At 36.3% G+C, this 22255-nt stretch overlaps 1 protein-coding gene across 3 annotated transcripts in view; it reads right to left on the bottom strand.

Annotated features, from left to right (window-relative positions):
• Positions 1-22255, bottom strand: part of SASH1 (SAM and SH3 domain containing 1) — a 391591-nt gene that overhangs the window by 77520 nt on the left and 291816 nt on the right. For all 3 annotated transcript variants that reach the window (XM_056818913.1, XM_007484703.3, XM_056818914.1), the window contains 4 exons: positions 16192-16232; positions 14124-14210; positions 9939-10051; positions 5863-5964 (listed from right to left, as the gene is read on the bottom strand). In XM_056818913.1, coding sequence (XP_056674891.1) covers positions 5863-5964; positions 9939-10051; positions 14124-14210; positions 16192-16232 — 343 coding nt within the window. The remainder of the gene's footprint in view (positions 1-5862; positions 5965-9938; positions 10052-14123; positions 14211-16191; positions 16233-22255) is intronic.

Genomic DNA, 22255 nt, shown 5'->3' with positions numbered 1-22255 from the left:
GCAAAAGTCTGGGTGACATACAGCTATTATTTCTTCCCTTTTCAAGCAAGAGAATTCATGACCCTCTGTTCAAGTCTAATGGGAAATCAAGGGAATAACTTTTATCTTCCCCAGGGGGACTAGAACATATTGCAGTTTAGGATTTTTTTTTCCAATGGCAAGAAGTCAAGATGGTGAACAATACAGTGATATATAAGACAATGTTTCTAAACTGATGGAACTTATAGTATGTTAGGGAGACAAGTCCATAAATAAGTCTAATATTAAGACAGACATGATAACAGCCTTAAAACAGGTACAAATATTGTTAAAGAAAATGCCCAAAACATCCAGCTATAGGGAAGATGGAACATTTCCAGAATAATGTGAAGTTTAAGCTAAATTCTAGATCGAAAGATAGGATTTAAATGGGTAGAACTGGGAGGTAAGGCATTATTTGTGAAGAGAACAGCATGAACAAAACTATAAAGGTGGGAAAGCAAGTTGGTTAAGTAGGTAAACATGTAGAGTTGTAGAAGTTTAGAATGAAAAAGTAAATTGATACCAGATCGCGAGGGACCAAAAATGGCAGAGTGAAAAGGCTGAATTTTACTCAATGGTAACCCATTGCAGGATTCTGGGTATTAGAATGACATGAGAGAAAATGTGCTCTTCCAAACTAATTAATCTGGCAGTATGAGGAATAGAGTAGAGGAAAGCTGAGGGTAGCCAGGCAATAAATATTTATTAAGCAGCTATTATGTGCCAGGGACTATGCTAAATGCTGGGAATACAAAGAAAGGTAAAAGATAATTGCTGCTCTTAGGGACCTCACAACTTAATGGCAATAGCAAATGCAAACAACTATTTATAAACAAAATGAACTGGAAATAATTAACTAGATTAACTATAATTAGGGAGGACTGGTAAAGGTTTCCTATAAAATGTGAGATTTTTAGCATGACTTGAAGGAACCCACAGAAGCCAAGATAAAAGAGGGAGAGCATTTCAGGCATGAAACATATCATATGAAGAAAAACAATAAAGTCCATATATTAATGTCAAAGAAATCAGGAGGGAAGAAAATACTAAAAATGAACTATAGTGTATATATTTCTGTTTGGTCCCAAATATTTGATTTTCTAACTAAAACTAAACCAAACAAATACAACTTTTAAGGTTAACCATAAATAGATTAAAGAAGACAAAATTTCTCAGACTCCTACTCACTAGATCAGATTCTAATCCCAATTCCCTAAAATCTCTGATAGATGGGGCAGGGTGGTAGTCCAATTTGGGGAATCTGGGAATGTGGGTAGCTAGAAAATTTAAAAATTCTAAGAAATGCCACTCAATCATTAAATAAAGGGCCTGAAAACTTGCTAAATACAAGTTGCTAGTCCAAAATGAAAAGGTATATATATTATTCCTTTTTTAGCACCCCAAAAGTTACCCATAGTGAATCCTCAGTAGATATTTATAAAATTGAACTGTATGAGTGACCTTTTACATGTGAACTACTAACAACATGATTAAATATCAAAATTTCCCCAAAGATATTGTGTGTAACTGAGTAGCTGTTGAAAATCATTTGTTATGCCTATTGTATTTTCAAAGAGAATGTGGCATCTCATGGGATTAGTGTCAACTCACATCAAAAATGAAACATAAGGGATAGTATTCCTCCATGTATCAAATATAATTCATAAAACAAAAGATAAGCAGTTCTGATGATTTTATCTTTAGTCTCACTATAATACTTTACCAGGGGTCCCAATATAGAATAATCTGGATCTATTTTAGATTATATACTAATGAGATAGTACCAGGTGGACATGTTCCACAGACAGTGGGCCATACAGAACAGGACAGAGATTAGGGATTTAAACAAATTAGGAGTTTCCTGCACAGATGTGATCATTGAGCAGTGATTGAAATTACTTGGGGACAGATCAGACAGACAGAAGAAGAAAAGGAAACCTAGAAAGAAGCCTTAGGGGATATCCACAATTAGGAAGTAGGAAATGGAAAATGTATCAGCAAGAAATCTGGAAGGAACAGTCACTGAAGTAAAACAAAACAAAACAAAAAAAAAAAACAGGAGAAAATATCTAGGAAGAGAGCATGGGAGTAATTCAAAGTGTCAAAATCTGTAGAGGTCAAACAGCATAAAGAACACAAAAAAACTATTAAATTTGACAATTGGTTTTGTAGGACCCTGGAAAAATAGTTTCAGTGGACTGGGGAGGGGGGGGGGAAGGAGGGGATTGACAGCCAGAATGCTAGGGATAGGGAGGTAAAATTCCAAACCACATCTTGAAAAGTCATCCTTGAAGAGCCACAGCACATTTTTAAAAGAAAGGATCACATTGTTTCAACATATATGCAGTAAGCACCTATTGTTTACAAATAAGTGTGTGAGGGCTACACTACATACAAGGTTTAGACAAAACCTATCTTTGCCCTTATAGAGTTTACAGTGAAAAAAAAAATACCTAGACAGATACTTCAGGGAGGATGATGGGAAAGGTTTGGCTTCTTCAGGTTTGACAGTTCTCTGACCCTTTCCTCAGTAAGATACTTCACACTCTGTCCTGGGGTAATCATTCCTAATTCAGTAAATTTCATTTTCCATATTCCTTTGGGGAATCTTCTACAGAATTATAGTTCCTGACAATGGTATGAGTGTAGTGTGTACCCTAAAAGTAAATTAAGTGTGTTCCCTAAAGGTGAGTTCATTATCTAACAGGCTTCTTCATTTGTAACAGAGCTATTCAAGTGCCACCTTCTGGAGTGGGTAGCATCCATTTTATAGACAAAACACCACCTTTACATTTCAAGGTATATCTTTTAGGCTGAAAGACCTCCCATTTTTGCATATGTCTCACTAGGATAACCAGTGAAAAAATTACAAAAACTCAAATAGAACAAAACAGCAAAGTGCAATAAAAATACTGTAAGAATTACAATATTTAAATAATGCTTAAATCACTTTATACATACATACATACATACATATACATACATACATATATATACATACATACATACACACACACACACACATATATATATATATATATATATGTATATATATATATATATATATATATATATAACTGCATTTGAGGTATAAAACCAAGTCTTTGGAAGTCTGGTGAGCAAATAAAGGCTAATAGGGTTGTGGATCAGCTAGGTGGCACAGTGGATAGAAGGTCAGGTCTGGAGGCAGGAAGACTCTTTTTCCAGAGTTGAAATCCATCCTCAGACACTTGCTGGCTATATGAACCTGGGCAAAATATTTAATCCCTTTTGCCTCAATTCCCTCATCTTTAAAATGAGCTGGAGGAGGAAATAGCGAACCACTCCACTCTCTTTGCCAATAAAACTGTAAATGGGACTGATCACAATGACTGAAATGACTGAAGAGCAAAGGGATAAGGAAGGCATTGTGCAGGAGGTGTCATTAGAGAAGGACTTTAAAAAAGTAATAACTCAACAACTGAAGAGAAGGAAGGAGGACAATCTAGGACCACAAAGCAATATGAGCAAAGGCAAGGTGAGAAGAAACATGGTCAGATCAGGGAGCAGCCTAGTTTGGTTCTGTTATCTGAAGATTGATAGCACATGATATGGTTTCAAAGACATGGTAGCACCTACTGGAAGAGGTCCTTAAATGCTGGGTGGCCGAGGAGTTTGAATTTTACTTGGTAGACAGAGGGAGTCATGGAGGTGTGCAGCTAGGTGGCTCATTAGATTGAGAGGCAAGTTTAGAGATGGGAGGTCCTGGGTTCAAACATGGCCTCAGACACTTCCTAGCTGTGTGACTCTGGTCAAGTCACTTAACCCCCATTGCCTAGCCCTTACTGCTCTTCCAAATTGGAACCAATACATAGTATTGATTCAAAGATGGAAGGTGTGAGTTTTAATAAAAAATGAGTCATGAGGCATTTCTGCGTAGAAGCAAGAACTGTGGTTAATGTAGATATGAAGATGGACTGGCAAATGAGAGAGTGGAGGAAGGATGATCTAAGAGGACATTCTGAGAGTTCCCTACAATAGTGTAACTTTCAGTCTATCCATGCCTGCCTATCCTGTGCAAGTACTGATCATGTCCTAGCAAAAATTCATAAGAGGGGGTCTTTCCAACATGCCGGAGACCTTCCTTGCTTTCTCCAGATACTATGAGGTTCCCAAAAAAAAAAACCAACAAAAAAAAACTCTGGTCAACCATTAGTTATACCTTGAATTTGCCATGTGAGCAGACCATTTTCTCTTTCTATAATAAAATTCTTTAAACATATCTTTTATATGTCATTCTCCTTCCATATTCCTCAATTTCGTGTTCCTCCTGCAATCCTAATTCAGCCTGTTTATATTCACCATGTAATGTTCATCTTTATTTCTTGAGAGGCAGTTGTATTCTAAGTCTTGAGGTCATAAAACAATATTGGGGGCAGCTGGGTAGCTCTGTAGATTGAGAACCAGGCCTAGAGGTGGGAGGTCCTAGGTTCAAATTTGACATCAGACACTTCCTAGCTGTGTGACCCTGGGCAAGTCACTTAACTACCATTGCTTAGCCCTTACCACTCTTCTGCCTTAGAACCAATACAGTATTGACTCCAAGACTGAAGAAGGATTTTTTAAAAAATCAATCAAACAAACAAATAAATAAATAAAACAATATTAGTAGAAAGTTGTGATTTTAAAAGATGTGTCCTTCACTTTCATTGAAAGTTTAAAGAAAGCAAAAGAATTCTGCAAATTTGCCCAAAGCCAATTATCTTCCTTCATTCAACTTGGAATTCAACTTGCTGGCTATACCAGACATCCAAGTATCCCTCTCACATCATGCCTTTCCTCATTATGATTTCAATATATCTCAGGCTGGCATAAGAAATTAAATGGGAATTTGAGGGGAGTTTTGCAGAAGGCAAAGACAACATGCAAAGGCCAGCAGAACACACAGAAAAAGTTTAGAAACTCAGTAATGCATAAAATATATGTGTAGTATGATATGATATCCATATATTTTATTTTTAATACAATAAATATACAAAATTTCATTTTAAAATTAAAATAAGTCCAAAATTAAAATTTGCAGAGAGAACACCAAAACCAAAGACCTTTATCTGGATTTTTCAGATCACAGGGACATAGGCACCCCTAACCCCCAATATATGGAAAGGTGTATATAGATGTTGTATAAGTGTATATGTATATACCTGAATATACTGTTAAACATGCTCTGTAGAGGGTTGTTTCAAAGGCATAGTTAAATCTGAGCACCAGACATTTTTCATTTACTTGGTCTTTCTAATGTGGCTACACAGACCAAACACCTTTGAGTGATTATGGATCTCTTCTAGGAAGCTATGCATCTTTCTTGGGTTTGAAATAATCAAGACAATATCATCCTGAAACAGAAGAATGTGCTGGACCTCACCATCCCCTCTTCCATCTGGACTCTATAATAGGTATTCTCCAGAAATAACCTCTTTCAACACCCTGATAATAAGCATCAGTAATAAATATCTAATAAAAAAGATTTATGTTTGCCAAAGATATTATCATTGCTATAACTGAATAACTGACATTCTAAAGAACCATAAAGTTGCAAAACATTTACACATATTATCTCATGAGTCCCACCACAACACCATGAGGCGAGTACTACACTCACTTTACTAATGAGAAAAATTAATGGAAGAGAGATTAAGTCAGAGCTAGTAAGTGGCAGTAGCAAGATTCGAACTCCGATCTCCCTGACTCCAAGCCCAACACTCTTAGTTTCTAACAATGATGAACAAATTAATACAATGACAGTTCAGAGGTCTCTCTGTTAAAAATGATCAAGGTATTTAAAGAGGTCAGAGTACTTACATTGCAGTTAGATGAACCATCAAATGATGGATAGGAACCATCTGGCCAGTCTGCAGGATCCAAGGTGCCTGACTGTCTGTGCTGGGCTTCATATTCTTTGAGCTGCAATGAAAAGATACTTGAAACAAGGGTCAACACACCAAGCAGTCAGAGATCAATTTCTCATTTCTCCCCATGCTACAGCTATTTACTAAATAGCAACAGAGAAGATGGTTTCTAAAACTAAGAAGAAGATTCATTCCCCACCCAGTGGAGTATAACCAAAATCAGATTGGTAATGTATACAGAAATGTCTCTGTTCTGAAAAAACTCTACCTTTTCTTCTTCATTATCTTCTTTTCTCTTTTTAAGAAAACTACTCCTTAGAATCTCAGCATCAGTACTAAGTATTGGTTCCAAGGTAGAAGAGTGGCAAGGACTAGGCAATGGAGGTTAAGTGACTGGCCCAGGGTCACAGAGCTAGGAAGTGTCTGAGACCACATTTGAACCCAAGATCTCCTGTCTCTAGACCTAGCTCTCTATCCACTGAACCACCTAGCTTCCCCTCCTCTTTTTTAAACCCTTACTTTCTGTCTTAGAATCAATACTAAGTATTGGTTTCAAGGCAGAGAACCTTCTCCATTATTTTCCAACATCCAACATCAAAGCTTCTTCTTTTCAAGTTAAATTACAAGCCCAGACAAAATCTACAGTAATTCAGAAGTAAGCTACAATCTGACTGCTGAGTGACTACTGCCCAGGCAGGTCACACACTCCCTTTGCAGACACTGAATAATGTTCCATGATAATCTCTGAACAACAAAATCCTGAAACAGATTTCCAAAATCTTATCTCTTCCTGGTATAAACTCCAGGTCACCGATTCAATATAATTGCATAACAAACTTAAAGAGTATTTTTATTAGAAAACAATGAGGACAAGAAATGACAACTACATTCACTATAAAACTTGCAGCATACCTTTCAAGCCAACAAATAGTTTTCTGAAGTGACGAGCTTGAAATATAAAGATCTTGGCAAATTAGATGAACGATTTTGCATTAAATACAAGATTTTTTGGTATGATGTGTTTGCAAATTTTCACGCATGTTGCCATGGAACAAGAATGATAATTCAGCCTTGGCACTTAATTCAAGTATAAAAAGAAGGCTGCACTTCCATTCAAGTCCTCCTCTGATGTACCAATGGGGTTTGGTAGTGACTTTGTGTTCTCAGAGGTCATGCCTGTATAGTAGAAGCTGAGCAAGGTCTACCACAATCAGAACATTTTGAGGAAGAGAGCAAACTGTTCAGAAGATCAGCCTAGCAAGGTTTGGAGAGCCTCAACACCAGGAAACTGGTCACCAGATGGTCTTTGTTTTGGGGTCGGAGGGGGAAGGAACAGAGGAGACCGCCAAACTCATAAAAGACTTTTTGCTAGAGGTATGCAAAAATTTCAATTTGTAGCAGTTCTTTTTACTATCTTTACTTATTTTATTTTTTCCCCAAAGTGGCTAATATTCATATATATGTTTCAGATGACCTACATGTATAATTGAAATCAGATATTTGTTTTCTGAAAAAGGGAGAGAATTGGGAATGAAAAAAAAATTAATGAGTTTAAAATTTATTTTTACATATAATTGGGAAATATGTAATGAGATATACAAAAATAATTTTCAAATGTAAAATATTTCAATCTTTTTCAGCACCCACACTATGAAAATCACAGAGAGAGTTTTGAAGTACAAGAGAAAGACATACAGTGAGAAGAATATGGAATCTGGGAATCAAAGGACATGAGCTATTTTTCCTAGTTCCCAGTTTTTTAGACTAGATCCAACTAGAAAATCCCCAATATAGTTCAGCTTCTCTATCTATGATCCTAGGGATTGCTTCTTTAAAAAAAAAAATATTGCTATCCCCACAGAGAATAGTTAATAAATGTTTGGCAGCCAGGTGGCACATTGGATAGAGCACTAGAAATGGTGTTAGAAAGACCGTAATTTAAATCCAGCCTCAGGGACTTACTATGTGAACTAGGGCAGGTCACTTAACCTCTGTCTGCCTCAGTTTTCTCAACTGTTAAATGGGGATTATAATAATACTCTCAAGGTTGTTGGAATGATCAAATGAGATGTATTTTTGAAAACCTGAAAAGCACCATAGAAGTGCTGGCTATTATTGATGATTAACTGGAGATTTCAAATAAAATTAAAAAAATATATATATTCATGTATTTGGATGCAACATTCATCAAGTTTAGTTTTGTGAAATAGAACAACCATATAGAGGAAAACATTGATAAGATAGCTCATAATGTTAATAGCCTTCTCTTCCCTTTGGGGTACTGGTTTTATCTTTTTATTTTAACCTTTACTTTCTCTTTGGTAGCAACTCTAAGACAGAAGAGTAGACTAGGCAAACAGGGTTAAGTGACTTCCTCGGGGTCACACAGGTAGGAAGTGTCAGAGACCACATCTGAACCCAAGGCATCCCAAACCCAAGCCTGGCACTCATAATACACCCAGCTGCCCCTCAGGTACTATCTTCCTCTCAGGAAGGAAGGGAGGAAGGAAGGAAGGAAGGAAGGAAGGAAGGAAGGAAGGAAGGAAGGAAGGAAGGAAGGAAGGAAGGAAGGAAGGAAGGAAGGAAGGAAGGAAGGAAGGAAGGAAGGAAGGAAGGAAGGAAGGGAGGGAGGGAGGGAGGAAGGGAGGGATGCAGGGAGGGAGGGAGGAAGGGAGGGAGGGAGCTAGCTTTGGAAACAACCTTTAGACTGTTAGATCTCCAGCCATGTCTGTTGGGAGATCTGGTACAACTCATATTTATGCCATGATTCCTCTAATACTGTTGTGACTTAATGACTATAATAATTATCTCAAATGAGATAATGTCTGTAAAACCTTTTGCAGACCATAAAGGACTCATAAATGCTAGTTGGTGCTGCTGTTATTATTATCTTGAACTACTCATTCCTTTTGTTTATTTGGCTTAAATATTTTCTGCCATGCCAAGCAAGTACATGGTATTCTTTGGACTCTTTTTTTAACCCTCCAAAGTGCCCTGCAGACTAAAAAAGTCTGAGATTTATGTATTGGTTAGCCCAGTGTTTGATTTTTGGTTATATGTCAGACATTGTGCATGGATATTTCCCCTCAGAAGTTAAGACATAGTTGTAATGAGGACAGAGATAGAGGCTGGACCTATAATTGCATCAACTTATATTGCTAGACAACTCAGTAATATAGTAGATAAGGCACTGATCTTGGAGTTAGGAAGACCTAAATTTGATTCCTGCCATTAATGTCTACTAATGATGTAACTGTGAACAAGTCATTTAACCCCTCTCAGCCTTAGTTTCCTCAACTATAAAATGAAGATAATATCAACTAGCTCATAGTCACTATGAAGATCAAATGAAATAACATTTATTATTTTTTCCTGAATTTCTATTTATTATTATTATTTTACCAATTACATGTAATAACAAATTTCCACACAAGTTTCCCCAAGTTACATGACCAAAATTTTCTCTCTCTTCCCCTTCCCCTTACCTTCCCAGTGCTGGCAGGCAATTCAATCTGGGTTATACATGTATTATAGTGCAAAACATATTTCCATATTGTTCATTTTTACAAGTGAGTAATCTGATAAATGAAATAATATTTAAAGTGCTTTGCAGGGGCAGGTAGTTCTGGATTCAAATCTAGCCTCAGTTGTATGACCCTGGGCAAGTCACTTAACCCCAATTGTCTAGCCAAGCTCTTCTACTTTGAAGCTGATGATTAATACTAATTCTAAAAGGCAAGGTAAAGGTTTAAATAAAGTGCTTTGTAAACCTTAAAGCCCTTATAAATGCTATTACTGTTGTTATTGCTATTATTATCATCATCAACATAGAAAGAGTTCCCTATAACAGTTGCAATAACTAAGTAAAATGGATTCACTGTTATTTTATTTATAAAAGTGGTCTTGGACAACGCCAAAATATCATCAAAATACTCTCTTGACCAACATAGTCTAATCCCTTCAACATTCAAAGGTGATTTAAGGTGGGCAAATCAGATAATAGGAAGCCACGCATCTCCAATATCTCACCCTGGCAAGGGCTTCTTCAATAGTGATCATCTTTTCTTTGACCATCATCATTAGCTGTATACGTTCTTCATCACTCATTGTTATCTCACTTGCTACATAACCAACATCTTCTCCTGGGTGGGGGAAAAAAAGACAGAGGAAAAATAAAAAACATACATACTTGGTATCACAAATTGTCAAAAGACCTGAATGTTCAAACATCTCCCAGCAGTCAAATGTTGAGAGGAGCAGCTTCCCTTTGCATTGTTAATGGGAGGGGGAGATGGCAGTATTGTATTACAGTTTAGTAATAGCGTATCACAGCATGGGAACAAAGTTAAAAGGCAGAAATAAAACAAGAAAGATTCTAGGCTGCTGGAAACTTTCATGAAGGAGACTCACAAGGAAACTTTACACAAATAGTAGAGGGCGAGCTTTTGTTTGCCAATTTGACCATGCCCCAAATGCATGCCCCCCCCCATCATAGTATGCCTTAGCTTCCCATAGCTTCTTTTAATTTGATTTCTAAGAGACAAATTATAGCACCCAGAAACTATAGAGAAAGGACATGATCCTGAGGTGAATGGTGGAACAAATTAGACCAGTGAATTATTCAATGAACAAAGAAATATAGAATAATTCAATGAATTCTTTGTGGGACAAAGGAAAATTAAATGAATCTTACAGATGAAGCATTTTGTATTCAGTAAAATGTCTATATTATAAGTAATTAGATGTACACAAACATAAACACACACATATAAGAAACTCAGTATGGTTTAAAGTCTGGGGTACTGGATAGGAAATCTGAAAGGCTCAGCTTCAAATCCTACCTCCACTGCGTATTAGCTCTCTAACAATAGGAAAGCCATTTAATCTCCCTGAGCCTTTAATCTACCATCTGTTAAATGAGAATGATACCTATATCATGTCTATCTCACAGGACTGTGGTGAGCCTTAAATGAGATGGTGAAGGTTACCTGCTCTGCAATTATTACAATGACTGACTCAAATAGAATCAGATTCCCTACAGGCCACATATTGCCTTAGAAAACTACAAATTAACATCATCTATATTGTGTTTTAATTTTTATTTATTTCACTGAATGTTTTCCATGAATTTTAATCTGGTTCCAGAAGGTTTGAGGACCCATGCAACTACTCTACAGCAACACATAAATATCAGTTATTGTTAATAATATAGGGACAGAGATAGCTAAGTGGCTCAGTGGATAGAGTCAGGCTTGGAGATGGGAGATCCTGGGTTCAAATTTGACTTCAGGCACTTCCTAGCTGTGTGATCTTGAGCATGTCATTTAACTATAACTGCCTAACTCTTACTGCTCTTCTACCATGGTACTTATACTTAGTATTGATTCTAAGACAGAATTAAGTGTTTAAAAAGAAAAAAACAATGAAGGTATGTATATATATATATATATACATTTTTATATTTATACAATATGCTATACGTAATTTATAATATATTGCACATCTTATATAATATACTATATCTTACATATACTGTATTATACATTGTATATTTATATATTATAAATTTCATATTTATATAATATATTATGCATTTATATTATGGTTTTATATTTATGTGATATATAATACATATTATAGGATATATTTTATATTTATATAATATACATTTTAGATGCATATAACATGTTACATATATAATGCATAATATATTATACATTTTATATTTATATATTATACATTTATATACTATACATTTCATACTTATATAATATAGTATACATTTTATATTATCTTTATTTTTATTTATATATTTTATGCTTTGTATTTATGTTTATATAATATTTCATATTTATATAATATATTATATGTTTTATATGGTACATTTTTATATTCATAATATATTATACATTTTCTATTTGTATAACATTATATATATTATACATAATATAGTACACATTTTATTTTTATATAACATATTATATATTGCACATACATTTTATATATGAAAGTCTCAAAGTGCAATAGATAGAGAGCTAGCCTTGGAATCAGGATAACCTGAATTAAAAAGCTGCTTCTGACATACACTGGCAATGTGACCTTGGAAAACTAACTCCCTTAACCTCCCAATGCATCCAGGTAACTCTAAAACTAAGTTACAGAAGAGTTGCTGATTTTCACTCATAGAGAAAGCTTTCTTACCAGGAGTTTTCCACGCCAATTAATTAATGTTTATTATGCACCTACTATATGCCAAGTACTATGATAAGCACTGGGCTACCTCACTTGCCCATACCCAAATGAAAATGGCATTAGTTTCCTAAACAAGGTTCTACCATAATAGGTTAGGTGCTTCTAACTCCATATTGAAAGCAGAATTGCAGCAGGGAAGCAAATTCCTTTGTTGAGTTACTTTTAAAGAGCTTTCCGACATTGCAAACAGATTCCTGTCATCTTTAATATATTTGAGCCATGTAAGCAGGGGCTGCACCTTGAGTCAGTATTGTGTGAAAGGATCCATCTGGGAACGTGTGTTGCTGGCTTTAACAAACAGCCTGGGAATAAGACTATATTGCAATCACATATCCTTCTCCCCTTAATCTGTCTTTCTCATACCAACTTGACTGACTTCTGATGTCATTACGATTCCCAGCTAGGGGCTGCCCTTGCTGCAGAGAGGCAAGGTGAAAGAGTTTGGTTTTAGACTTGTAGGGACAAATTCAAGCCAGTTGTTCTGGACCTGTTCTCCCTCTATGATTTCCTTTTGTCATTTCCATTTTGCTCTCCATCAGTGCACAGCTACCACCCAAGTGCTCTTCAATCCCCATGCACTTGTACACCAAGAAGGAATAATGAATATAGAATTGTGAATAACTGATCATGTTTATTTTACTACTCATTTCATCTCTTATGTGGGGGGGGTGGAAGGTAGGCAAAAAGAAGCAAAGACCTGTGTTGTTTTCATCTGTGTGGTCTGGTAAGATTTTACTATTCATTTATAATGCGGGGCTCTCCCCTGAAACTGATTTTTACTCTTGAATGCTACTAGGCAGGTACTGTGAAGAAAAGGTTTGACAGTTCAAGCCTTCCCCCCAAGTCTGGAACAAGAATGACTCCTACAATTATGAGCCAATCTCAAAAATATACCACACAAACACAGTCAATAAATTCAGGTGTGCTGTTCCACATAGCCATATTGTTTCACTCCCCTTCAATTTACTAAGAAATAAACTTTCTGGGCAGAGAGGCACTTCCAAGGTTCTATAGTTCCAACTTGTAAGTGAAAATCGTGGGCACATAAACAGTATTAAGCTAAAATTTTCATTTGACATTAACCAAAACCACCCATAAGACAGCTGTGGTGGAATCTGAAAAGTTGCTTAATTTCCAAATGTAGTGGTAACAAAGTATAACACAGCAAGGCCAAAATGGAGTATTTACTATGGAAACAAGAAAAAGACAAAATAAAGCAAAGAACAGTGGGATTGCCTTCACAAGGCAGACTGGGAAAATCTCCATGGTATAAGGTATTTAGAGAGTTTCCAGAGGCAACAGGCTGCAAGCTATTCCTTTTCCCAGGAAAATGTCAAAAGTATAGGTGGTCTCATGAACCATCAGAAAAATATCTGATTTCTTCTCTGTTGAGGAAATGCAGGCAAAGTTATCAGGAGGAAGCAATTTAATTCCACAAAAGAAGACTGCATTTAAGAGTCCGAGCACTAGATTCAAGTTTTGCTTCTTTTACTTACGACCAATGTGACATTGGATAAGTCACTGTACTTCTCTTGGGCTAGCTTAGGTAAGGTAGTGGATGAGCCCAGGAGTCCAGAAGACCCCAGTTCAAATCTGATCTTAGATTCTTGCTTAGCTGTGTAACCCTGCATAAACTGTTTAATCTCTTTTTTGCCCCAATTTCCTCAACTGTAATATGGGGATAATGATTGCCCCTACCTCTCTGGGGTGTTGTGAGGATCAAATGAGATACTATTTATAAATTACATAGCACGGTGTTTGGATTAATATTCTTTGCATATTTTTTACTCTTTCCAATTTTCTTTAGAACCAAAGTTATGCAGAGACCAAGTATTAGAGCAGTGATGATAGCAAATTAAAAGTTTAACTTATTTATATGGGTGCATGTGCATCACAGAACCTTATGGAGTAAACTTTTCAATGTTTGAGAGAATAGGAAAAAAAATTTTCATGCAATAGTACCTTTGGAAGTCTGCCTCATTATTCCTTTCTGGTTCTTGCGGAAGTTCTGCCAGAAATACTTATTTTTCTTTTTCCAATCCCCTTTTCCTAAAAGGACAAAAAAGATACCAACAATAGATACATGAAAATTAAAAGTAGATTCATTCTAATTCAAAACTCTCTAAGCTTGATTTAAAAAAAAAGAATGTTGATTTCCCTCCTAATTTTGAAATGAAAATACACTGTAAATGAAAACACACCAGTTTAAAGGAAACTAAAATCAACAGGAAATAAGAAAGGAACCAGAGAGTTAAGCAAGGATATGAGATTTACTCACATGGATAGAGTTTTCCATATACTTAGAAATTTGTTTAGGTAGCATGACTATCCAGGTCTTAGCTATGCTATGTTTTCCTCTTTCAGATTTGGCCACAATTATTTAGATTTGGAAGGGAGAGGGAAAGGAGAGTAGGAGGCAAGGAGGGAAGGCTGGTGGAAGGGAAAGAGGGAGGAAAGGGTGGAAGGGAGGGAAAGAGGGAGAAAAGGAAAGAAGGAAGGAAGGAAGGAAGGAAGGAAGGAAGGAAGGAAGGAAGGAAGGAAGGAAGGAAGGAAGGAAGGAAGGAAGGAAGGAAGGAAGGAAGGAAGGAAGGAAGGAAGGAAGGAAGGAAGGAAGGAAGGAAGGAAGGAAGGAAGGAAGGAAGGAAGGAGGAAGAAAAGAAGGGAGGGAGGGAGGGAGGAAGGGAGGAAGGGAAGGAAGGAATGAAGGTGGGAAGGTGGTTAGGTGGTTAGGTGGGAAGGTGGGAAGGTGGGAAGGAGGGCAGGAAAGAGGGAGGGAGGGAGGGAAGAAAGAAGGCTAACTTTTTTTTGTTTGTTTCTCCCTTTTTTCTCTGTCAGTGTATCTGACAGAACAACACCAATGATGAGGTCTCTACATAGTGCCACTGAGTCGTTACTGTTATTGCAAATCTATTAAAAGAAATAAATAGGAGAAAAGGCACCAGAATAGCTCACACATTTTATGGACTCTGAGAAGACCAACTGTTTTCACTAGTCCCAACACAAGAAATCTTGGCATGCTTCTTGAGGCCTGGCTCTGAGTGGGTTCAAGGAAATTGTTCTCACCTATACCATAAATAATGCCTGCTCTCAATCTATTTAGAGTACATAACTACTTGCTGGTGGATGGCCAATAGTTACTCAGATACAAAGAGAATGATATTGTGGCAGGGATCAAAATATCTAAGAATTAGATCCCTAGAGCCCCCATTCTGTTCTGTCAGATTTACATTAAATTTGTGATGTTGGTGGCAGCTAGGTGGAGATTCAGCCCTAGAGACAGGAGAAGCTCCTGGATTTATATTGAATCTTAGATACTTCCTATCTGTGTGACCCTGGGCAAGTCATTTACCTCCTATTTTCTAGCCTTTTCTGCTCTTCTGCCCTGGAATCAATACATAATATTGATTCTAATATGGAAGGTATTGTGTCAGAATTTTTTAAAAATCCACTATCCAAATAAAAAATTTTTAAACAGGTAAGAAAAAAAAACAGTAATCCATTCCAGCTACTCTTTAAGAAATATGGCAGAAAGAAAGGGAAGTTGTGGGTGATAAGAGAGTTGGTTTGAGGCAGCCTATTACTTATTCATTCTGGGGGGGGGGGGGAATTATGTCTTGGATTCTGCAGTTACATGGCATGACCAAAGCAGCAAGGGAAGGATTTTTGATCTTGACTCTCCCAGTGCCTCAGCAATGGATGCACTGTTGCTCTACAAGCCCATAGTTTACTTTTTTCATCCAGTCTTCAAACTGAAAATGCTATGTGACATGCAGGAAAGACACTGGAGCCTCCTTGACAGCCTGTTCCTCAGCTAGAAATAGCAATGACTGTCTAAACAAAAGACCCTTCTTTTAAGTTGCCACTCATTTCTTCCCCATGTCATACTAGAGGAATGAGATTGGAGGTTGCTTACAACATTGTAACATTTCAAATTAAAGTAAGAGTAATAAACGTAATGCATGTTGCCACACCAAACAATGTACAATGCAAAAACCAATAGCCAGAGTCAAAACAAGCAGGTGGTACTGACCTATGGAGCCTTCTTCTGAATTTGATTTGTGAAGACGAAGCCTAAAACACACAAAAAAATAAACCAGATGGATTAATCAATGGAAATCTTTAGCCACTGAGAGAAATGAAGAGGCACCTTAGTGAGTTTGCACCATCATCTTTCCCCTATTGAAAGTCATGAAAACCACTGCTAAAATACCAGTTGTGGCACACAGTTTCCATGGCCAATGAAGGTTGACCGAGTAGCCACTGTACACAAGGCATATTAAAGAAGGTGAACTGGGATAGGTGATTTTTAAGACTCTTTCCAGTTCTACAATTTTTGAATAATAATAAAAAATAATCTTTAAAAAAAAAGAATTACTACTATAAAAATTATTAGAAAAGAAGTCAAATACAAATGAAAATGTACATGAATGCAAATAAGAAACAATGTCCTTTAAGGACAGGACTGGTGGGATTAAACAATTTCAATAGAACTAAAATGGCACATGCATGCTTATAGTCAAAGGGTAACAAAACCAAGGAGAGGGAAAATCAGATCATGCCAGAAAAGAAGAGCTAAAAGTTAACATAACACAAGATCTTTTATCAAGTGGGATAGGAAGAAACCCAGAGCTCAGGTACATTGGTCTTCCAGAAACCCCTGAAAGAGACAAGAGGACAGAGAGGTCAAGGGATACAGAACACAAATCAGAAGGATTTATGGGACTTTAGAAGCAAGGCAAGTGAGAGTCTTTGAGAAAGATCAGAAAATTTGAATCAGAAAGTAGAATTTGTAAGTGTTAAGGTATATAAAAAAGAAAAATTTTTAAATGGGGAAAGCCATGAAAAAGAGCATTATAAAATAGACAGGATATTGGACTTAAGAGTCAGAACAACGTGGGTTCAAATAATGCCCGAGATACTTCTTGGCTATGTGACATTGGGCAAATTATTTAGCTTCTCATTACAAATCAGATTAGACTGGATGCCTTATAAGGTACCTTTCAGGTCTAAAATGAAAGACTCTAGTCCTACCATGTGATGAGTCTGGCTCCTTTTTAAGGTCCAAAAGCCAGTGTCCAGGAAGGCAAGAGGCTTTCAGCATTTAACCACAAGTTGATGCTTTCCTAGGTTTGATTGACTTTTGGCTGAGCACTAGACACTATTCATGAATGCACTCCCTGAAAGTCACATGGTATTCCACTCAAAGAATACAGCAGATGGCATTTCTTTGGGGAATGGGGAAAAGAGAGCAGATTGTCTGAATAAAAATTTGAAAGATAACCATGGTCAACTGGGAGGAAAGAGAGTGAGCAAGGAATGGACCCAATAAAGAGACAGTTAAAAGGTGAGCATTCAAGGACAACTGGATTTGGAAACATATCTTATTCATCCTTTTTGTATTTGGAAATGTACAGAACATGAACAAATAACTATCGACAGTCTAAAATTTTTGTTCTTCTTTGGAGGAAGCCAGGTGGCAGATTTGATACGTTGCAATCAGGAAGACCTGAGTTTGAATCCTGCCTCCAATGATTACTAGCTTTGGGTCCCTAGGAAAGTGACTACCTCACAAAGCTTCAGTTTCCTCACCTGTAAAATGTGGATAGAATATTAGTAGTAATAATAATAGTACCTCATTCACCTGGCTATTGTGAGATTCAAATGAAATAACATGTAAAGCACTTTTCAAGACTTAAAGCTATTCTTAAAACCATTATGAATACCTACTAAATGTTTGATGATTAAATTTATAATAAAAATTACATTTTGTTCTTAAGAATACAAGTAAATATTATTTTTCAGACCCAAGTTATTCGAGATCTACTAAAATAAAACAAAATAACCATTAGTATTTTTAAAAAAGCAAAGTATGGTATTAAGAAGTTGGTGGGAAGTAGCTTTTTCAGATATTTTCCCAGTAAAAAACAGATAACTTTTTTCCCTCCACTGTATTAAGGACTTCTAAAAGGTTATCATAAGATGTGTCAAATCAGTTTATTTTTATTGGCCATGGTTAACCCAGTTGGATGACATGAACTTATTATAGCTGCCCATACAAAACAAAGTTTCCAAATTCATTTTCATACATTCTTGAACTTTCCTATAGCCTGATAGGATTACTGAAGCAACTTTATAAGTATAGTTGTCTTTAACTACTGACTTATGTGGATTTTTAAAAATACTTTTTCTTTCTAAAAGAGGATTTTCTTTTCCTGAAGAAAGTATGCATAGCCTAGCCCAAACAATATGCTATAATGATAATACTTAAGGACCTGTCAGAGCCTGAGGGGGAAATGTACAATTATTGATAGTTTATTCTCAAAAGCTGATATTTATATATTCTCATCATCCTTCATTTGCATTGTTTTTGTGGCAGTTGTTTTTCCTAACTCCCTATGGTCTGATGCCAAAGAAAATATTTAAAGAGTTTAAACTGCTTTACAAAATGAGCACTGCATCACTATTTTTATCCCAAAGAAGCTAAAACTCCTGTCTAATACTAACCTTCAAACTTCTAGTTATATTACCTATTTTAAGTAAATTTTCACATATACTGATGATTTCCCTATTTCTATTTAATCTTGTCTCCAAATTCTAATAAGAGAAGGAATTCAGACCCTTAGGTGATATAACTTACATTTCCCTGGCTTGCCAGCAGAGGACACTAGAGTTCCTTTATTCATTTCAGAAAACCTCTGGGGGGAAAAGAGCAAACTATTTCTCTTTTCTGTCTAGTTCCCTGTCTAGATACTAGCCAAGTGATTCTAGGGGCCAATATTTTATAACCAAGGAGAACCTCTCTCATCAATTTGCAAAGGGGGAGATGACACAGTATGAAGTTTAATTTTGATTCCTAAATTGTGCAGGCAAACAGAAGCTGGCCCAGCAGTCATGTGAAATGCCATAGACTTCCTAGTTGAGACTGATTAGAAATTTAATCTGGCATGAACAGAAAATCAGCTGATATAACCAAATTCCAGGCTTGGACTGGACCAGGTGGAAGAGGCCATTGACTGATCTGCAGGTGGACCAAAGTTAATGCTTTGAAGCGCTGGTTCATGGGAAGCAAACTGACCACCTAACTGTGCATCTTCCCTTCTGCCAAATGCTGTGTTCTCATCCAGGACATGGAATAATGTACCCTGGAGCCAGGGTTTCACAGTACATTTTGTACTTACTGCTTCAGTGGAATATAAAAAGTAAGTAACAATTTTGTGACAAGGGTTGAATTTTCAGTAGCTAGGATTTTAGTAGCTGGGAAAGAAAAACTGACCTGTTAAATATTTAAAAAGCAATTCAATATGTATTTATTGAATACCTATTATGTACCAAAGATTTAACTTGAGATCTATGGATAGAAGCTTCATTCATTCCAGAGTGGGAAACTAGAGGTATGGGATACTGTGCATACTGGGTTGTCAAAAGTCCTTGTGTTGGCTGGTTTTCCCAAAATGTTCCCTCTCTCCCCACTTTTAGTTTATGGACAGGTTATAGGTGTGATATAAAAATCAAAATTTCACCAAATATCTAGATAGAAAGTTATTATTAACAAAATTATCCATGGGAAATTATCTTAATTACCATAGTCATCAGTACTACTATGATTGCATCACAGAATTTTAGAACTGGAAGGGACCTCCCAAAGTCTAATCCAAGATCAATTAGTCCAACCAGTTTTTGGAGCTCAAAAAACTGAGGCTCATAGAAGTGAAACTGATGTGCCCAAGGTCACACAAACTGAAATAATGGGACTAGGATTCAAGATTCTTAATTTTTTAGTCTAGAGCTTCTTCCCCTATGTCTTGCTGTTTCAATTTATTTCTGATCAGACATATTTTCTTTGATATACATGAGACTTTTCTTCCAGTGAGAAAACTCCCTCTACCAGTCAAAAGCCCCCACCTAATCTCAGTCATTAGCCTAAAACAGAAATGTTAAGTGACTTACTTGTCCAAGGTCACAGATAATATGTAGAAGGGAGGGACAAAAAAACCCAGGTCTTCCTGACTCCTTAGCCAGTTTGTTTACCCACTTAGCCACACTATTTCTTATATACATTTTCAGACTTACTTAAAAAAAATCTTTTTAAATCACTCTCAAAAAATCCTGAAGCATCTTATAAAAAGGTTGCTCTTTCCTTTCTTCAATAAAGTACATTGAATAGAAATTGACAAAAAAAAAATTCTGACTGAGGACACAGATTCACTTAAGGAACAGTAGTCCCTAGATTTATAAAATACTATGAAGTCTTGAAGCCTGAGGCAGATTACTGCTGAGAGCCTTCTGATTAAAATTTTATAGGGGTGAAATATGGTTAAAATTAATTAAAAGGACAAAGGTGAGGAGAAAAGTTACACACACACACACACACACATACAGAGAGAGAGAGAGAGAGAGAGAGAGAGAGAGAGAGAGAGAGAGATTGTAACTATGAAGGTGATAGAAAGTTTTTAATGGTAGAAAGGAAGGATAGTATGACCATATTATACAGGCTTCCATAAAAAGTATTTCTTGGATAATTATAATCTACCACTTAAACAACCACACAATGACCTTGAAGATAATCTAATACGTTCAGTGGGCTGTGCATCAATAGCTATTTTCTCCCTGGGGCAAGCCTTTAGTGTTAGCAAAAGAGACTTAAAAAGAAGGTTATTCTTCTGCTCTCATCAGACTAGATTTGGATCCATATATTCATGTGTGGGTGCAAAATTTTGGAGAGAATACTAACAAGCAGTAAAATGTACAGTAACAACTGCAACCAAAGTCCAGCCAAAAACACCTCGTATCTTCTTTCTAACTTGCTAGTCATTTAGAAATGATATTATATATCTAAAATTATATTAAGATTGATTTCATTTAAATTCATTTTGGGGTCAAGCAGGTGGTTCTAGAGCTGTAATTCTGCCAGTACAGAAAACTTCCAGGGTGGAAACTTTCTCCACTTATGCAGATTAACAACTCATTTTAGAGTCTGAGAAAGGATCCTGGGGCACTGAATCATTAAGCAACTTGCCCCTAGTCACAAAACCATTATAGTATGTATTGGAGACAAAGCTTGAACACAAATCTTTACACCAAGGCCAGATCTTTTATCCACTAAACCAGGGAGTCTTTTATTTATTTATTTTAGGGTGTTTTTCCATGTTTACATGATTCATGTTCTTTCCTTCCCCTTCTCCCTCTCCTCTCCTGGAACCAACAAGCAATTCCACTAAGTTTTACATGTATCATTGGTCAAGACCTATTTCTATATTATTAATATTTGCAGTAGAGTGACCATTTAGCCTACATCCCCAATCGTATCTCCATCAAACCATGTGATCAAGCAAGTGTTTTTTGTTGGGATTTTTCCCCCCTGTGTTCTATTCCCACAGTTCTTTCTCTGGATGTGGATAGTGTTCTTTCTCATAATAGACTAGAGTCTTAATCTGGGGTCCATGCACCTTTTCAAAGGTTACTTCATAGATTTCAGGAGTTCCATTAACTTAAGATGGGGAAAAATGAATCTTTTTCAAAATAATCTCTATAACTAAAATTAAATATTTTCTTCACTTTTTAATTGTATATGATATTAGCTTTGGGATTTTTATTTCAAAATTAATCTATCATAAAACAAAGAAAAGCTTTAAAGGAACCTAGGGATTAAAAATATCTCCGAAGGTCATCTAGGCAACTCTTCAACTTTCATGAGGGCTAGGTGACAAAATGGAAAGGGCTTTGGGAAGACTTGAGTTCAAATTTGACCTCATATATGTACTAGTTGCATGACCCTGGGTAAGTCACCTAAACCCTGTTTGCCTCAGTTTCTTCATCCATAAAATGAGCTAAAGAAGGAAACAATAAACCACTCTAGTATCTTTGAAGTCACAAAGAGTCAGATATAACTGTAATTGCTCAACAGTGACAATAATTTCCCCTAGACAATCCCTTTCTTGCTTGATTTTTGGGTATACACACAGAAAGATAAAGACAGGTCTATTGGGGGGGTCTTAGGAATGGAGATGTTGAAGTGAAATAAGTCATAGAGTTTAAGTATAGAAAACTGAGTTCCATTTGTTTTTGATTGTGTTGTTAACAAAACTAGACTATCT

Source organism: Monodelphis domestica, chromosome 2, assembly GCF_027887165.1.
Source record: "Monodelphis domestica isolate mMonDom1 chromosome 2, mMonDom1.pri, whole genome shotgun sequence".
NCBI classification, from domain to species: domain Eukaryota; kingdom Metazoa; phylum Chordata; class Mammalia; order Didelphimorphia; family Didelphidae; genus Monodelphis; species Monodelphis domestica.
This window is presented reverse-complemented; position numbering and strand designations above follow the sequence as displayed.